Source organism: Rhipicephalus sanguineus, chromosome 4 (assembly GCF_013339695.2).
Source record: "Rhipicephalus sanguineus isolate Rsan-2018 chromosome 4, BIME_Rsan_1.4, whole genome shotgun sequence".
Taxonomy (NCBI): Eukaryota; Metazoa; Arthropoda; class Arachnida; order Ixodida; family Ixodidae; genus Rhipicephalus; species Rhipicephalus sanguineus.
In genome coordinates this window covers 100,492,645-100,510,676 of record NC_051179.1, presented here as the reverse complement: position 1 = coordinate 100,510,676, position 18,032 = coordinate 100,492,645, and the positions used below count along the sequence as shown (strand labels likewise).

Below are 18,032 nucleotides of genomic sequence, written 5' to 3'. Positions count from 1 at the left end.
GTAGAAGCACAGCGCATGGTGGTCTGTAGTAACGCCAAGTGATCGTGACGAAGGTAACGCATCAGGTGTCGTATGACCGCAGCGCGTCTTTGTACCCTAAACAGCGCTGCAACGGAACTTCCGGTGGCGCTTACATGCAGGAGAGTCACATGACTCGAGCAGAAAAGCCACGTGGATATCACTGGTAGAGCGGCACGTCGCTGTTCACTCTTCTTCTGGGAGTGGTTATGTACGGTAAACAGTGAGACCCGCGAAGTTGCACGGCGTAGGTTATTGCCCCCCCAGGTGCATGGACAAACTAATGACACTGCGAAATAGCGATACTTATGCAACATCCGGTAGAAGATTTCCCTGTCATTCAGATTTTGAAGGTGGTATGACGGCATACGTGACGTTTCTGCTCTGGTCGCGCGGCTCTGCTGCATGTGGCGCTCACTGCAAATACGGCTGCTGCGCTCTTATGGGTGCGGAAACACTCAGGACCGCAAGATCTATAATCGTGCTCGTTTAAAGAAAATAGGATTTGTTCAAGGGCTCGATTCTTTGTCAGACACAACTTAATGAAACTAACACACAGTGAAGCTTCCTTAGGTTGATTGTCGGTCTGTTTCCTCAGGACATATACATAAAGTTATCTAACCTGTAAGTAATGGGTCACCTGCAGCGTTTTCTAGTCATAATACCACCACTGCCACCGTTAACTGACATTATTCGACTGTTTTATTTAGTTTACAGAAGATATCTTATCCATTGCAGGTTTTCCTCTGACGAATACATTTCTGCTATTCAATGCATCTCCTGGCTTCCACGCTTTTTTCGTTTGCACTGATATATGGCCGAGGAGAATCAAGTGACGTTACGGACGTTGCATTTCACCGGAGTAAGATTTGCTACAGATTTCTGTTTATAAGCTCATCCCTAATGATCTTGTCATTAAGAAAGCGAAAATAGACACATACATAAATGATCTATGGTCTTGTCATTCAAGCACAAACATTAAGAACGTAACGGCACTTGTAGACGCCATCACATTCGTATACATAGTGTTGACGCGATGTCACATCCACGAACCTCACACTCACCGGTCATCAGTGGATACCTCCCTGGGCACCAAAGGCATGCACTTCACGCGCTGTGGCGATATGTGTTGACCTGCTGCTGAGCGCGATGTCGAGAATCAACAAGTGTACTTTTTTTGCCTTCCTAGTTGGACAAGCTCGTCAGACCAGCCACAGCTCGACACGAGTCTAAGATGAAAATTTGTGATGACGTCGACGCGTACCGGCTTTCCATCGCAAAAAAAAATGTCGGTGTCCACGTACCGCGGACACCGACATGTTTCCCGTCACGAGCTGCGCGGACCTATTTATTAACCTCATTTTCACCGCAAATTTCGTGGCAGAAGAACTAACCAAGGCGTACAAGCCCCTCGAGACCCACAGTTTTCTTAAGAATAGTTGGGTCAAGGGCATCGCCGGGAAGAAGCTCTCATGAGCTGAGGCAGCTAAGTTTACTCAAGATGCAGCCTACGCCATCGAACTAGTACATGTAGCGCGAAAGGCCAATAATTTTTCGTATTTTCATCAACGACGAAGCTGAGGCCTTCTGCTCTGCGTTCTTGGAAGCAGCCAAAAAGAAAAATTTTGTTAGGTGATTCAATGAAAATTATGAGAGTTAATTGGCGACTTGGCGTGACCGTACAGGTGCAGATAAATGCCTGTGTTTATTTTACAGCGAAAGCTGTTATGAGATCATTTCAGCGGCCGTTTTTGGCGCCGTAGTTGTCCGCCGCCGCCACCGCCGGTGTCCGTAACCACTATCGCTCGAAATAAAAAAAAACGAAATAAGAAAAAAAATTCCAGGACGGAACGAGGTTCGAACCTGGGCCCTCTGCGTTGGAGCCCAGTATGCAACCTCTGAGCCATGCCGGTTTTTTTTCTTTTTTTTAAATTTATGGAAAGATGACCCGTTATAGCTGTGGACCACACACTACATACTTCGTCACATTATAATTACCTTAGCATACACAACACCCACAATGTTCCCTACAGATAGGAGGCATTTCAAAAGCCAGGTAAACACACACAAGCATACAGAAGTGCAAGCCACTCCGGAATGGGATCAAGTCTCAACAACACTGCGCACTTGAGCAGCTTCTTCTCGGAAGACAGACTTCGTCGATCGTGGTGGCTTCGGCGTGTCTGCCAATCATGCGACTTTTCCATAGCGAATAAAGTCCTAATAACATAAATAAATCATACGGTGTATTATTGGTGGGGCGCTTTTTGAAAGGGAGGAACCTAATACCATGAGCTGTGATTGGAAGGTCTTTTCCCATTGTTCTCTTTAGAATATCCCAGAAATGAAATGCGTCCCGAGAATGGATAAAACAATGCTCTATTGTCTCAGGTTGGTTACAGAGTCTACAATTTACAGTCCAGGGCACATATATTGCTCTTTCATTGAGCCATTTTTTCACTGGTAGAGTGGATGTGTGCAGTTTAAAGAAAAACAGTTTTCGCTGGTTTTTTTTTCTTTATTGCCATCTTGACTACAGGTCAAGATAGTCTAATAATCACACATCATATCCGTTTCATGTGCGTTAATGCATCAAACAGAGCTATCACATCTTCATCACAGTCAGTCGTCTTATACACCTCACGAACTTTGACAACAATTTACACGAAACACTCATGAACAGATGGAACTTTGACATCACAGTGTCTATACGCTAACATGCTGCGCCAAACCGAATGGAAACGCAGTAAAAAGATAACATCCAAATGCAGTACAGAACATTCAAAGGCCAAAAAGCGAATTCCGTGTGGATTATGAGGTAGTTCTATCTTTAAGGTCCTCTGCAATATGTCCCAAAAGAACATGGCATTATTACAATCAATGAATACATGTTCAATAGTTTCGGGCTTATTACACAAGAAACACATGCTTCCCCATAGGTACATAAACTCCTCTATCCTCCAGCCACGTTTTCACTGGCAAGGTTCCTGTATGAAGCTTGAAGAAGAAGGTCTTTACGTTAGGCGGTATCCATATGTTGTTAAAGGGGTCATGAACCACTTTTCCAAGTAGTGATCTAATGGCCTCAGTATCGGAGTGTACTGCCTCCCGAATCGATTGCCGCAAAAATTTCTCGAATCCGCCAAGAATCAGCGGAGTTACGGGGGTTTGGCGCACGCTCCCAGCGCTTTCTCTCTTTTCTCGTGCCGGCGAGCGCACTGGAAGCTAGACAGGGAGGGATGGCATGGGGGAAAGAAGTTACGCCAGCGCGCGTCATGAAACGCGATCGCTCTCCCGCTGTGATTCGCTTGCGCGAGTGCGGCTACCGTGTACTGAGGAGTGCGGCGCCGGCAAGTGGCGGCACCCCGCGGCAAGAAGCGCATCTGATCCGAACGCCGCTCTCGATTTACGTCGGCTATCGGCCAATAAGCATGCTATGTCTCTTGCGACGTACAGCGGACAGACGCCCCGCCCACCGACGAGAGTGAGACCCGGCCTTTGTTTGAAAAGAGGGTGCCTGGGGAAACGGCAACTTCGCGCTCCGCTTGTGGCCATTACGCGGCGCGCACGACTGTAATATTTGGCAGAGCAGTTCATAGCCGTGTCAGCTTTCCGCAGGATGTGTTTTTTCAATCAGCCCAAGGGGTGCTTCATGACCCCTTTAACTCATTTTAGAACGTCTCGGCAGATTGCTTTTTTAAACATTAACCGATAAACGGGCACAGGGAATACATTCTGAATTAGATCCTGAGCCATGTCGGTGCTTGAAACTGCTTTGCAAAAAAGTCCTATACAGGCTTTATGTGGAGAAGGAACCACATTAACATGCGCAATATAGCGTGGTAGAAGAGTAAAAGAAACACCAAACGTCGCACATCGCGAATTCTGTAACCAGGCGTCACACAATGCGAAATGCGCAACGAGTAGATTGTTAAATGCTTCCAACCCATTACAAAGGGCTCCGCCATAATTCTTCGTCGTTGGCCGACGAAGAATTATGGCGAAGAACAAATTGGCCTGGCGCCTTACATGCGTTTAGCAGGTACCACGGCTCTCTGTAGAATGACGAAAAATGGCATAGTGCCTGCTTCCCTACTTCTAAAAAATTAGAATGATTTATAGCGTAGTGGGTTCCTCGCAAGTGCACTTGTATTGGTTTCCAAGGACTCCCATAAGCGCATGATTCATTTCCTCGGGATCTCAGTAAAGTTCTTCGGCCCCCTCCTCTCTCTCCCACGTCAACGTATGTTATACAGCATGGTGGGAGAGGGAAATAACGACCGGGCGTCATCCAATGCAAATTACATAACTGGTGGGCCGTTTAAAGCTTCCAACCTATTACAAAGGGCTGAGCCATAATTCTTCATCGTCCTCAGTCGTCGCTTCAACAAAGTGCACATAATGCCTTACAGAGGTGTAGCTGGTGCCTCGCTTCCCCGCAGAATGACGAATAATGGCTTATTAGGTGCTTCCCAACTTCACAAAAATTGTGATTTATGGCGTAGTGGGTACCTTGCTAGTGTACTTCTATTAGTAGCCCCAAGAGAGCTTACAACGGGCTCTAGAAACGCCGCTCTTCCAGCTTTCGCTGTGACTGTGCTGCGGTTTCAGCACAGGCCTGGCGTTTTTTTTCTCTCTTTTATTTTTTCGTTTCGATTGTGTCGAATACGTCCCTCACAGCATGCCCACATAGGTCATGACGTACGGAACATTACAGACAAACGTGAACGTTTGACGCAGCGAGGAGCATGCACTTGCAAAAACGACTATTAATGTTTCAATGTAATTGACGTTCGCGTTGCAAAACCTAGTGCGACGCGACCCCTCTGAAGTCCTTTGCACAGCCTACGATCATTAGCAACGAAATGTTAACAACGAGCAGCTTAAGGAAACGGAGTACAAGGCCCTAATCACGAGCATCCATGAGATATTTCTAGTGTGTTGCAACCGCAGTGGCCGCAGATGGCTCTACACAGGAGAAGCGCTACTAATAGTAGCGCCTGTCCTGTCTCTTCCTTCGTGTGTTCGTCTTTCGTAGCGCAAAAATCAAGATGTTAAGTACTCACCAACTCGCCCGACAACAAGTTCTTATTAAATAAGGCTTTAATACATTATTGAAAAATGTACCATATTCATATTTTTTTTCTTGAAACAGGGCCCCTATTACTGATATATAACAGCATTACCTAAACTTACACCATTTTAATACACCAAAAAAAAATGTTTGGTCCCGCCAGATATGATAGTTTTTATCTAGGACCTCGTCAAAATCCTATTTTCGGGCAATTCGCGAAAAGCTGTCCTGGCTCAGTGGCGATTTCAGCATGTTTTTTGACGAAGGCTGCATTTTTCTTTTGCGTGAAACTATATATTCGTAAAATACATTTTTCCAGCGAAATAAAAAGGGGCGGCTGGATATCCATTGACGTTCTTATGTGAACATGCCCTACAGCTTTGTTGTTTTCATGGTTTTCATTGCTTTTCTCATCGCAGTAATAACAGTAACATGTACCAACTGGCCCTTGAACATACCTTTCAGCCATACATGGCTATGCTGTGCTTGGCCTTCTCCCCTCGTCTTTTCCCTCCTCCTCAACTTCCATACAAATTCGGCCCACCATCACTTCTCTTTCCCGTCCCTTGCTAAACTTTTCTATACATGACTATTCGGTAGATGGCTACGCACTACATGGTATTCCTGCGTAACGCCAAGCGAGAACATGAGATAAGAGCATGGGATGACAGCATACAACAGCATACGATACCCCAGAACCCTAAAGTGCTACGTACTTAAAAACTCAGGAGCTCATCCCCATTAATGTGCGCATTCCTGACGTACTGTTTCGGCATGGCGTCTTTCGTGTTATCTATAGCGTTCGTGAGCGTGTAGAACGGCCCAACAAAAGGGCCATCTCGCAATCATGGAAGCGCGCATTAGGAATTCAATTTTCTGGAAGCTCAAATTTTTCTGGAATGTGCAACTCCCGATATTCACCTTACCCGTTATTCAGCAGGTCACTTTTTGGTCGTCAACACGAAATAGTATAATCAAACGCCGATAGCAAGTGTACTGCATCTGAATGGTTTTTTCGTTTGTTTTGTTTTTGTTTTTGCATGGTTGGTAGAAACCACTGGTGTGCTTCAATTCAGTTCATATTAGGCGCGCATGGGCGTATGGATTACTGTTTAAGACACTCGCTTTCAAAACAAGGAGAACCGGGTAGTAAAAAGAAAATTGTATTTGTTTTACTTATTACTCATTCGGTGCGCACCAGCTGTGGATGAGGAGGGTTTTTTTCAGCACCATACTCAGCTACACAGGTCAGTCAATAGAAGCTTCGCTTGAATAATAGACAGAGGAAAATGTGAGTGGATATTAAAGCAGTTATTGTCTTCGGGTTGAGTGCATCATGAATTTAACTTCCCGGCATTTTTTTGCATATTCACATAAACCAGAAGTGCGCAGCAGCTGAACTGACAAATTATTTTCAATTTAGTTAATAATTAGGGTTCGTTAAATGCCCAAAACATGAAAAATCCATCCAAAGTTTTCTAATTATTCAGGGAATTCTCAAGTTTACAGTACTTAAGCACCATGCAAGCAATCTCTGAAAGAGAATTGTGTATTAAAAACGCACTACCGAACATGTAGTGCTAAAGAAAGCACCCTTCTAGCTCCTTAAAAAGCATGCCTGATCAAAAACATGGTGAAGACGATAAACATATACAAAACTTATTTCCACCTACAGCACGTGTTAGAAACTTTTCAAGTTGTATGAAATATATACTGAAGATGTTTTCTTAAGTACGTTCATTTTATCTTTTCTCTTACTGAGCACAATTGTGTGAAGAGCGCACGCATGTGTTGTGCTCTTCTGCTCATCATCACACTTTCAGACACTTTTTGTGACAGTGGCTTTTGGGCACAGTACTGGTAGGCACTGGCTCGAATTCGATTGCCACGCTGTTCTCGCAGTTCATCTGCTCACTGTTCACGTCAGTACGTACGCGGACATAGACGGTTGCAGAAATCTGAAGAGAAGGCATGCACACAGGTATTACAGTGTCTTTAACCTTTGGAGTACGTCCAGAGCAGCTCTTCCTGGTTGCGAATGCAGCTGAACAGGTTTTTGGCTTCTCAAGAGATGCAGTTGGTGACATGGTTGACATGGCTGTCTGCTCGGTGTGTGCCAAATTTGAAAGGGGTCTCTATGCCGCTAAACCAACTTTCAACGCCTGCTGAAGCACTGAAAGGGAACCACGTACATAAAATACATCATTATACCCAGCAGACCATCGCAGTGCTCTCAATAGAAACTATTTGGTCGCTGAACTTCCTGGTCAATACGGGAAGGAAGACAAAGTGATTCCTATGTAGAAGGCCGGTTCTATAGTCAGCGAGTTTACAAGCTTTTTATTGGGGTGTGCAAGGATGCCGTTATTTTGAGTGTGGTAATGGACGTGGAATCAGCTGGGCCTCTTCCCAAAGCTTCCAGGTCGACTGCAACCGCTCTAAGAAAGCGCTGCGGCCAACTCGAGCGAAGTCGACAGCGTGGCTAAACTAATATCAGCTTAAACTCTCTATCACGAGAACGCGGATAAAAGTGACTTTGCTTCCGTGACAAGGCGCAAAGCGAATACAATGTTTCTTTACTTCAAAAATAAGGCTCCTATGTATACGTGATAGCCACCTGTTCACACTTTTTTTGTAGCGGCGGATGCTCCTGATACTTTGAAAAGGCTTAATCGTCGAGTCATGTCTACCGTCTCATGAGGCCCACCGCCCGGGACAAGTCACAAGTTTGAATATCGATAGTCACAAGAAGGTTTCCTATCCAGGCACTTTTTTTTCTTAATTACAGGGACGGAAACCGGTAAAGGTAGAGTGACATTTGAAAAATTAATAATTGGGCATATTTAAACACCAATCAAAACACAGAAAGCCAGTCCAGAGTGTCACTAGAACATTCATATAACCCGCGTACTTCAAGTACTGGTTCCTGGAAGATGTTTTAGAAGCTGGCTCGCCAAGTTCTTAAGCTGGGGCAAAGTCCCGAGCCGTAAGCGTAACCTCAGTTCCAAAGTCCACCGCTATAGGCACAGGTCGCGCGAGAGGGAAGCCTTGTTTCTCTTCTTCCTTGAGCGCCTTGATGATGATATTAACGCAGGCAAAACCACATATAGCATAGCCAACTGTAGCATGCGCACGCTGGCACGAAATAGAAATCTTCTTCCTCTTTTCCTTCGAGCGCCTTGATGATAATAACGCAGGCAAAACCACATATAGCATGGCCAACTGTAGCATGCGGCGCTCGCTCCACTCCGGCGCGTGCACTAGTTTGATAGGAGACTGCTACAGGGCCACAACTGCGCGCTTCCTCTCTCTTTCGACAGCCGTCAGTCAGTGAGCTTCGGTACTAATAACATGAACGAAGAAGACAAGGCGGTGGAGCGGAGGGCTCGCAAGGCAGCAGAAACACGGGCTCGCCGCCAAGACCCTGCGGTGAGAGCTCGCGAGGCCGAAGAGAGGCGTCATTGTCGAGCGGATCCCAAGATGGCAGCACACACGACAAACATCGGTGAGGACCGTGGAACAAACGCCGAACACAGGCGACAAGCCATCCTGAATGCCATAGACGGGAAACCGGGTGTTTACGTCAGATATAAATATCCTCAAAAATAGCGCGCATCCCGTCTCCGCTCTAATGCGGCCATGGTAGCACCTGCGTTTTCAATGTACAGTTTCGCTGGTCATCCGTTATTCACGGCACTGAATGGCGCTGCGATTTCTTGCAGGAAGAAATTAGGGCTTTCTTTTGCGCATTGCTCAACATAGACAACTTGGAGCTCTTCTATGACTTGAAAAAGCCACGCGTGTATGTGTGGAAAGTGAATGGATAGATGCTGATTGGGTTCTTACATTCGAGACTTGTGTGCACAACGAATTCTCTTATGTTTACTTACTAAATGAGAGAAATCAGTCTGTTTTATGGAAGTTCCTCTTCATTGCTGTGTTTAATGCGAAGCGCGAACCGTTCTCCGCAGACATGTGTAAATATGGCAACAAATTTTTGTGGATTTGCACTACCCTGAACAACAGTGCAAAAGAGTCACCTGCAAAGCACAACACAGAGCTCTTTCTGTCGAATGGTAAGTTGTTTCTTTTCTTTTGCTTCCCCACCAATTTTTACTGCGTAACCATCGATAGTGATGAAGACGTCACACCGCTTTTTGTGATGAAGCCAGCACACCGATGCAAGGCACGCAAAACGAGCGAAACCACACAATTCGTTTCATAACTGCTACTAAGAGAGAAGCTGACGAGATATTACAGTGCCACTGGGGCCCGATTTCCGTATTTGCACGCGAAGCTAGTCAATCTAATCTGTCTCTGGCGAGTAGCGTAGCACAATTTTTCATCAACCAAATGGAACTAAGCATGAGCGAAGAAATTCGCACGTCTGGGTGTTCATATTAGTGCATATCGTTGCGAGGCACAGCTTTATGTGATTTCGAATATAGACAAATCGCCAAACGCTGCTGGAGTAACTTTGATTTTTTTTTTCGTCTACAAGAATCTGATGTTTTCATAAGCGAAGCTTCAATTAATTCGAACGATGCAGAAATCGATCTTTTTTTATTCTGTTATCTGAAGAGCGCAGCGTCTTTGTTATCTTGTTGAGTTTTGTTTTTTATCACGGACGCACAGGAAAGGGGGCCGTGGCGAGCTACGTGCTACAGTCTATACATTTCGGAGACGTTTTTACTGACTAAACAGGTGGTAGTATAGTCCAAGATTCGGGGAAAACGTGTCAGACGAAGGTGATTCATTGATACATTGAAGTTGTAACTCGCCTGTCATAAACATATATAGCATAAATTTATGTTTCCCCGTTGTGCGGAAATGCATTTAAAGGAAAGGTAGTGCAAGCTCCAACGTGCCTGTTTTATTTTGTCACAGTTGGTACAAGTGCTCGTCCTTGCCGGCTGTGTTTCCTGGTATATGTGTAACTTTGGGCTATACTTTCTAAAAGTTGGTATCATATGTATATATAACTTAGCGCTATCAACGCTATGCTTATCGTGCTTTTTATATTCCGGCGCAATGAAGCCTTGTCGCTGCTCCCTCTCAGTAATAAGTGAGTCATGCGCATTCCAACATTTTTTAATAAAACACAGAGACATATGTTTCATAGCACTGCAATATGATCGCCTCATTCCACTGATCAAACGTTTTGCACAATTATTGCGCTCAGAGTGAGTATTGAAAGAGCCCAAATATTCAAATGGCACAGTAAAAGTAATGAACGCCTTTTGGTACAGGTGCTTGCAAACAACACCGCCTGATTCGTCATGTCGCCGCGTAACAGGTCATGAAAGTCCAGAGTTTCCATTTTGCTGCCAACTTTACATGTGCAGCGACAGGCGACGTAAGTAGTCCACTCAGTTTCCATGTCTCACTTGTATTGTTGTAAACGTGGCCTAATGAGAAGAAAACAGAACAAAAGAAAAGACGGCTGCATTAGTCAATCATCTGCTTCACTGAGTAATAGGAATATCACCTCCCTCGAAGACACTGACCTTAAGTATGTTAAATTGATTTTGTTATGTTGGCAACTATCGTGCTCTCCTTCATGTTATCTATTTCCTCTTCCATTTGAAGCGCGCGTGTGTTACTACCAATACTTATTATCAGGCTGTCAGCCTCGACTGTTTATTTGATATATTTTCAAGTGTCTAAGCTACACATGCCTTGTCCTATCGCTTTAGTGTGCGCAAATGTTTTTCTTTGATGAGAAACCATTTGGCTGTTCATTTCTCTGTCGCTCGGGGGTGCTTGGGTGCCGAGCGACAGAGATGACGAGCTCACGCGCAAGTGTCCTGATTCTTTTTATATATTCGGCTTCTTTTATCTCCCATGTGAGCCGATCCCTGAGACGGCCGATAACAATACAACTGTACATGTGAGGAGAGCACCCACAGCCTTTGCATTGTGCCGCCTGGAATCCTGCCGCCGTAAGCTTATTTCTCGCGTTATAGCGGTGTTAGCGTAGTTTGTCATTCAGACACCGTTTAGTCTCTCGATATAGTACATCTGGCATGATACTGAAAACTTGTCGACGACACAGGATACACAATCAAAAAATCTAACCTGGTGTATCTTATAACAAGCTGGAGGAGCGACATTTTCTGGGCAGGTCAACTTGCGAAGCTCCGCTAGTTTTTTGGGCGCTGAAAAAACGACGCGTACGTTAGCCCTCTGGGCCACTTTATTTAAGTTGAGAGAAACAGTGCGCATATAAGGTATCACACCTACGCCGTGGTATTCTACCGAGAGGTGACGCATATAGAAACCGGCTATGACGTTAGTCAATGCAATGACTGATTCACGATGTTGATCTAATGAGGCTCAATAACCAGAACCACTTATAACTTGAGGCTGCAATTTGATGGTCAGGCTTTTAGCAATAGAATCATACAATAACTACTAATCAACAAACTAACGCGTTTCAGAAGAGCAACCACAGAATGAGATTGAGTAAGCCTGAGTGAGCCGACTTATGGGTGCGTTAACATGTAATTAGCTTTCTCGATCCTGATGTCATTGATTTTAACGTCATTATATTATATATCCCGCGCTGTATGTGGCGCGTTTTGATCTCGCAACTTCACATCTGGCAATGTGGCAGGAAATCTGGCAAGGAAATTTTAATGAGACGCGACTCACACAACATATTTTCATCAAGAACTTCCCGTTAGAGAACTTGCAGGGGGAGGTCAAATTACCCTCCCCCTACCTCCACCTCGTATGATTGAATATCGAGGTGGAGTACAAACGCTAGTGTGTTGGAAAATATGGGAGTTGGCGGGAGCATCAATGTGAGCGACATAACGCTGATAGTAATGCTGAATTAGAATTAGTATATAGGAGCGTTGGCCGGCAAAAAAAAATGAAGCTCACTCGCGCTCACTCAAGAAATACATTTTTAATTTCGGGCTCCTTCGGACTCAGACTCAACATACTTTTCCCCAGTCGGATACATTCGGACTCAGGCTCACCGAAATTTTCTCAACTGGTCTTACTCACTCATAGGACGATCTGAATAGTAAGTTTGCCGACCTAGGATTCGAGGGCTCCGGAAATTTGACCACCTAGGGATTAATTCTGAACAGTAGCGCAAAGAAGCACAAGGACGGCTACTGATCGAGACGGGACACAGCGCTGTGTCCCGTCTTAATCAGTAGCCGTCCATGTGCTTCTTTGCGCTACTCTTCAGAATTATGCACTACCAACTAGTCCATCAGTCTGCATCTGGGGTTCTTTAACCTGCACCTAAATCTAACTACACGGGCCTCTAGCATTTCGCCCCGATTGAAATGCGGCCGCGGTGGCCGGGATTGCATCCTGCGACCTGCGTGGCACTAGTCGAGCACCATGATTACTAGGTCATCGTGGCGGGTTTCACCTGCCACCTAATATTTTAAAATCGCTATAGATGACGACATAGATGTTAGTGTTCTTGAGAACATTAGACTTGATTCCGTCGGTATCAGACACGTATGTTATACTAAGTGCCGTCACTATTATGGTAATCTCTAGCGCTATTCGTGTGTGGCTGACAAAGATGCAGACACCGATAGCTCGAAGCGTGTTGCATCTCCTGGACACCATCGCTCCAGTTCTCGCAAGCTTTCAGAAGACCATTGCTTGACAACACTAGCAGCACCACCGTGGCTTCACCGTCGACAAGATATTTGGTGCATGAGACCGCGCATACAAGTTGCATACAAATTGCATAAAGCAACGAATGCACGGCTCTAACTTCAGCCATGGAACTGATTCGCCATCTGTGATGTCAAGCGCAGAACTGCTGTTACGTCGACAGCAACTGTGGCTTTTTCACCCCCTCACTTGGTTTTACTCCCCTTCCGCAGTGTAGGGCTGCCTACCGGGCTCAGCCTTTGATGACTTCCCGGTGTTTCTTTTATCACTATTCTCTCTCTCTCACTCGTTAACTTTAAACCTAAGCGTTATATGCGACACGCATTGATGGTTATGGGAAGGACACTGTTGGCGCTTATTTACTTTCACTAGAGAACATGCTGAAAAAAGGAAAAATAAGTAACTGAGCTGCATCGTGGCCAAGAATAAAGTTATCGTCACCACCAAGTAAAGATAGTCGCGTATTATCATCGGAAATGGTTATTATTTCGGATTGTTTTGCACCACACTGGGTAATGTTAATTAAGCTTGCTTGTACGCGTAGAACTTGGGGCGAATGAGTGACACTATTTTTCACACGTGGTATATCTATCAGTGAGGAACGCTGCTACAAGTTTCGACTTGGCAGATATTCTATTTTTGTCAAAGCGAAATTCTTCCATGCCTCATCAAACACGAAAAGTTACTTTCGGTGTCGGTGTCAACACGAGTGATATGAAAAGTCATCATCATGTGAAGACGCGACAGATCCAAAAATTTGTGGCGCCATCATGACGTGTTATGATGTGGCTGTGACGACACATACGTCACATCGTGGCGTAATCATAAGATATCGTCGCTTGGTCATAGGTGGACGTGCCCCGGAGGCGCGAGGAGTGTTAAAAGCTTGCAATACCTGCGATCCCGGATGGACTGCAACACCGCCCTAGGTCGAGAAAGATTTCGGGGCAGGAGGGATCAATACAATTGACTAAGAAGAAAAAGAAGATGTCTTTCGCCTTCGAGTCATCTTAGGAGAATACATAAAGGCCCCTGTGAGTTTTTCGTTGTTTGACGGTTTCTGTGTCCATTGCATGAAGGTCCCCACTAACAAAGGAATGCGTATACCGTTTTCAATAAAGTTGTTACCAACCAACCAATACCGTTTTACTTGCGAATGGTTTAATTTGGCAATTAGTGGTCTATTTTATTAACTCTTTCAAGCACATAAGTTGGCATTGCTTTAAATATTGAATTTTAATGCAGAAATTATGATAAAAGGTCACAAATAACACATTGCATGCATGAAAAAAAATTACGACTAGTAACAATGTTCCCAGGAGGTGGTCACCACTGATGACCACCGTGCCGGAAGGGTCTATGCTCCGCACATACGTAACAACTGGTCGTTTTCAATGTAGCAACATACTTTGAGCTTTGCGCAGAGGGAGTGACTTCTTGCGGAATTCCGAAAAACAGTTTTTTCCTTTCCGAAGGCAGAGTGGCACGTTGCATGTTTGACACATCCAAACTATTCGAGATGGGTGTGCCTTTGTGCTACAGTTCGCGCACCTTCGTGGTGAACAGCTTGTTGGCTGATGGTTGGACGCTGTTGTACGAATGGCGAAGTCCACAAAGGTTCGAATTTCTTTAGTTCGGCTCCTGCGCCAACAGATGGCTTGCGTTTATCTGTAGGATCTATAAGAGCTTCGGCAGTCGTCTTTCGGACTAAATTCCCTTCTATAGCCTTTCAAGGTCATTTCAGGTGGAAGTTCGCAGTCACGTGAAAACATTAGCGGTGGATACATCCGATATTTAGTGCTTCACACGGGAACCTTTTGGAGTGCGAGAGTAGTTTCTTCATCTGTTTCGATGTCCGATGAGTCGCTGACACATTCAGTTACTTCTGGAGTCACGGATTGTTCTTCGGAGAGTGACTGTGGTTATCCTCTTCCGGGTCAAATTCGCCGTCACTTGAGCTGTTGCCTCCAGCATAGCTGTCATTGTCGGATGGAATATCTTGATATTGAACTGAAAAAAACGTTTTCAGCAAAAAAAAATATTCTAAGTTTTCTTCATCCAGTCAGAGACCCCCCCTCCCGTAGCCCTTTCATGCACGGTGGTCAGCGTAGGTAATCACCCCGAATAAAGTCGCTGTACAGAAACTGATCCGCAGCGCAGTTTTACTAGCACAGCCAGTAAGAAATACTCTTCTGCTGCGTATTGCACCAAAAAAAGTTCGCGTGTGAGCTCACATACCTTTGCGCTCGCAGAATCTTTCAGGGTCCAGCGCGGGAAACGGCATGCTTGTTGCAAAACTTTTTCTTAGCGGGAAAAAAAAGTGCCCTCGATAACAAGCGCCATCTTCCGAAACGACTAAAAGGGAAAAGCAAACACTTGTTTGCTCGTTCAACCTTTAGATGTCGCTGCTAAAAAATGTTGAAAGGGTGGTCACCGTAGGTGACCACTGTGCCGGAAAGAGTTAACGTGTACTCGAAAATTTTATCAACACGTTTCCCTTCCATCGCACCTACCTTGACCTTCAGCACGAAATTTCAACTTTCTTTAATCTTATTTTCCAACTTCGTTCCGCCTTCTCATTCATATACAAAGACGATGTCGTGATATTTCAAAGGTGGCTATTAAAAAATGATCTTTATTTTGTGAGGAAGACTACCGTGTATGGCCTGTAGGTGTGATATACCTCCATAAGCCCATTTGAGACCGCTTGAGGACAAACACCTCTCTTACCAGGCATCAGTTGGGCCTGTCTTCTGCGAGCTGAGTCACTCCTATGCGGTATATCCGTATATTTGCATATTAGATAACCTTAAACAGCAACCTCCGTACACGCTTGCACATTTCCTACCCCCTTGATGCGCCAATTCTTTACCTTTCACAAAGTACTGGCTCTTTATGTTGAGTATTATTTGGTCTGCCATATCCTATATAAGTTTCCCAGTGTCTTTGGAAAGACAGGGCAACCAGATTTAACACTACCATAGGACACGTTTACAAAAACAGTTCCATTGCTGACCAGTTCAGGTAAGATCCCAGGCACATTCTCTGCTTTTTTCTCTCTGTGGCGACATCCGGGCGCATTTTTCAAAATTTCACGCAATAAGCATGCACGCAAATTAACTTGAATAGTTGCTACAGGCCTCCGCTGCAATATACGTGGTGGTTTTACCGGAAAGTGTCGTGTGTATAACAATGTTCACGTGATCCTCTACTCATGGTAATAATATCAGCGGAGTGCGAAATTACCAAACTTACAGCACAATGCTGTCTGCTAAGTTTGTAATATTTACAAACAATCATTTCATTTCCCATTTGCAGGTATGTCATTTGGCATTATGGTTACCTTTACTATGGATGGACGAACGGGTAAGCTAACGTGTGCTTCCCGTTGAAATTTTTAACACGAAAGTGTTTTATGCCGGGTTCCACCAAGTTTTCAGGGATGTATTTCCGTCGCAGAAATGACGTGAACAAAAATGCACAAGATCAGATGGCAAATAAAAACGTTCCGTCACCGGTAGTCGTACCCACGACCTCCCGGTCCGCGACAACAGGTGCCGGGCACGCTATTCACTGCACCATGGTCCCACACTCTGCAGGCTTTACAAATGCGCCTTTTACATCTCACACTTTCCTCTCGCAGTGCTCTTGGTCGGCGGGATCGTGTCGGCTTCTGGGTGCGGCAAAGTTAAATAATGCATCTTGACCATGACCTCCATGATTAACTCCTGCAACGTGCCGTGGCTACGCATCCTTCCCATTCAGCGCGTTTCCGATATGAGAAGTGCAATTTTGTGAACGCTTTAACACACCGTGAGTTGGCGACCAGCTGTGGTGTTCAATAGAGAGGGCAATCTTCGCCCAAATTCTGCGCCCAGTCAGCGACGCTCTTCTGGCTGTCACACCCGGGGCTGGGCAAAGATACTTTGAAACTGTATCGCGATACGATACAAGATACTACTCCAATAATTGAATCCGATACGATACTTCCCAATTGTATCTTAAGATACTTCGATACAGTTGCAAATTTGTTAGTACAGATCTATATATTGAGGCAGCAAACGCCTATGTACACAAATGTCTGCTTGAAAATATCTTGACTGCGAACAACTTTGTTTAATCTTAATGAAATATCTGTTAGTCTCCCAAAAGTTCTGCCTTTCTTGCTGAAAATATATTAGTTTTATTCAGAAACAACTTATTAGGATTGGTAATTAGCTGCTTAACATGACAGATCTTTATACGCTGCGCTGTCAGTGGTTCTTGCGTGTAAGTTTTGTAACTGATGGGTGTCGCTGCTCTACTTGCTGACCAGTTAGCGGGATGCCATCTACTTACAACGGCAATAAGAAACCTTCGCACGATGGTGCAAATGCCGCTGTGCAGCCTTACCTTGTCCGTAAACGTACTCCCGTTTTCGCAATACGAGATAGCGTGCCAGCTGTACAGGAGCAACAAAGCTGGTAGCGATGTCATTTTGTGACACATCCTGTGTACATATAGACGACATAAAACTGCAATGAATTTTCATATACACTTTTAAACGCTGAAAAAAATCACCACGCAGCATTATGTTGCCACAAAAAATATGGATCGGCCGTCTTGGAATGGCGTCTACAACGTAACAAAACGCACTTGAAGTGAACATTAAACATATGGCATAATCGACCTTAGTTATTATAACAAATTAACCGTAATATAAAATACCCTAACGCGTGCCACGTGTCGTCCAATGATATGTTGTTGGTATCATTCAGTTAAAGTTAACCACTTTTTTAAATATTTGGTACTATATAGTCGCGTGTAGCACCCTGTATAAACGCGATAGAGGCGGCACCTCTAGAAGCTATGACAATTCAGTATGATGCATCTTTCACTTACATGTTAAGGTCAGAAATAGAAAATTCAGTGCCTATGGCAACTAGCATTGAATGGCTCGATGGGATGCTCATGAGAAAAATGTAGTACTTGGTATCGTAATGTTTCTCGAATCCCCTTATCTGTAAGATGTTTGCTTATATTTTCCGTTATTATAATGCAGATTGAATTTCGTTATTATACCAAGTCGTAAGCAGAGTATTTTGTTACAGTATACTCTATAGGTACGCCTAGATAATTTTATCTTTGTCCTCAACATCGCCTTCTCGTAACAGTAAACTCAAGTAGAATGTAGATATGTCATTAGTAAGAATGTCGGCAATTAAACATAAGAGCAAAACATACATCCTGTTTTAGCACTAGGTTACATAAGATTTATTGAACTAAACAGACGGGCAAAAACTATGCAAAA

The 18,032-nt window shown here is 44.5% G+C and overlaps 1 protein-coding gene across 5 annotated transcripts in view; it reads left to right on the top strand.

Annotated features, from left to right (window-relative positions):
• The first annotated feature begins 775 nt into the window (after positions 1-775).
• Positions 776-18,032, top strand: part of LOC119390467 (uncharacterized) — a 427,803-nt gene continuing 410,546 nt past the window's right edge. For all 5 annotated transcript variants that reach the window (XM_049414846.1, XM_037658087.2, XM_049414843.1 and 2 more), the window contains exons 1-4: positions 776-880; positions 9,064-9,168; positions 10,342-10,448; positions 16,061-16,108. In XM_049414846.1, the coding sequence (XP_049270803.1) occupies positions 10,430-10,448; positions 16,061-16,108 (67 nt within the window). In that variant the 5' untranslated portion in view covers positions 776-880; positions 9,064-9,168; positions 10,342-10,429. The remainder of the gene's footprint in view (positions 881-9,063; positions 9,169-10,341; positions 10,449-16,060; positions 16,109-18,032) is intronic.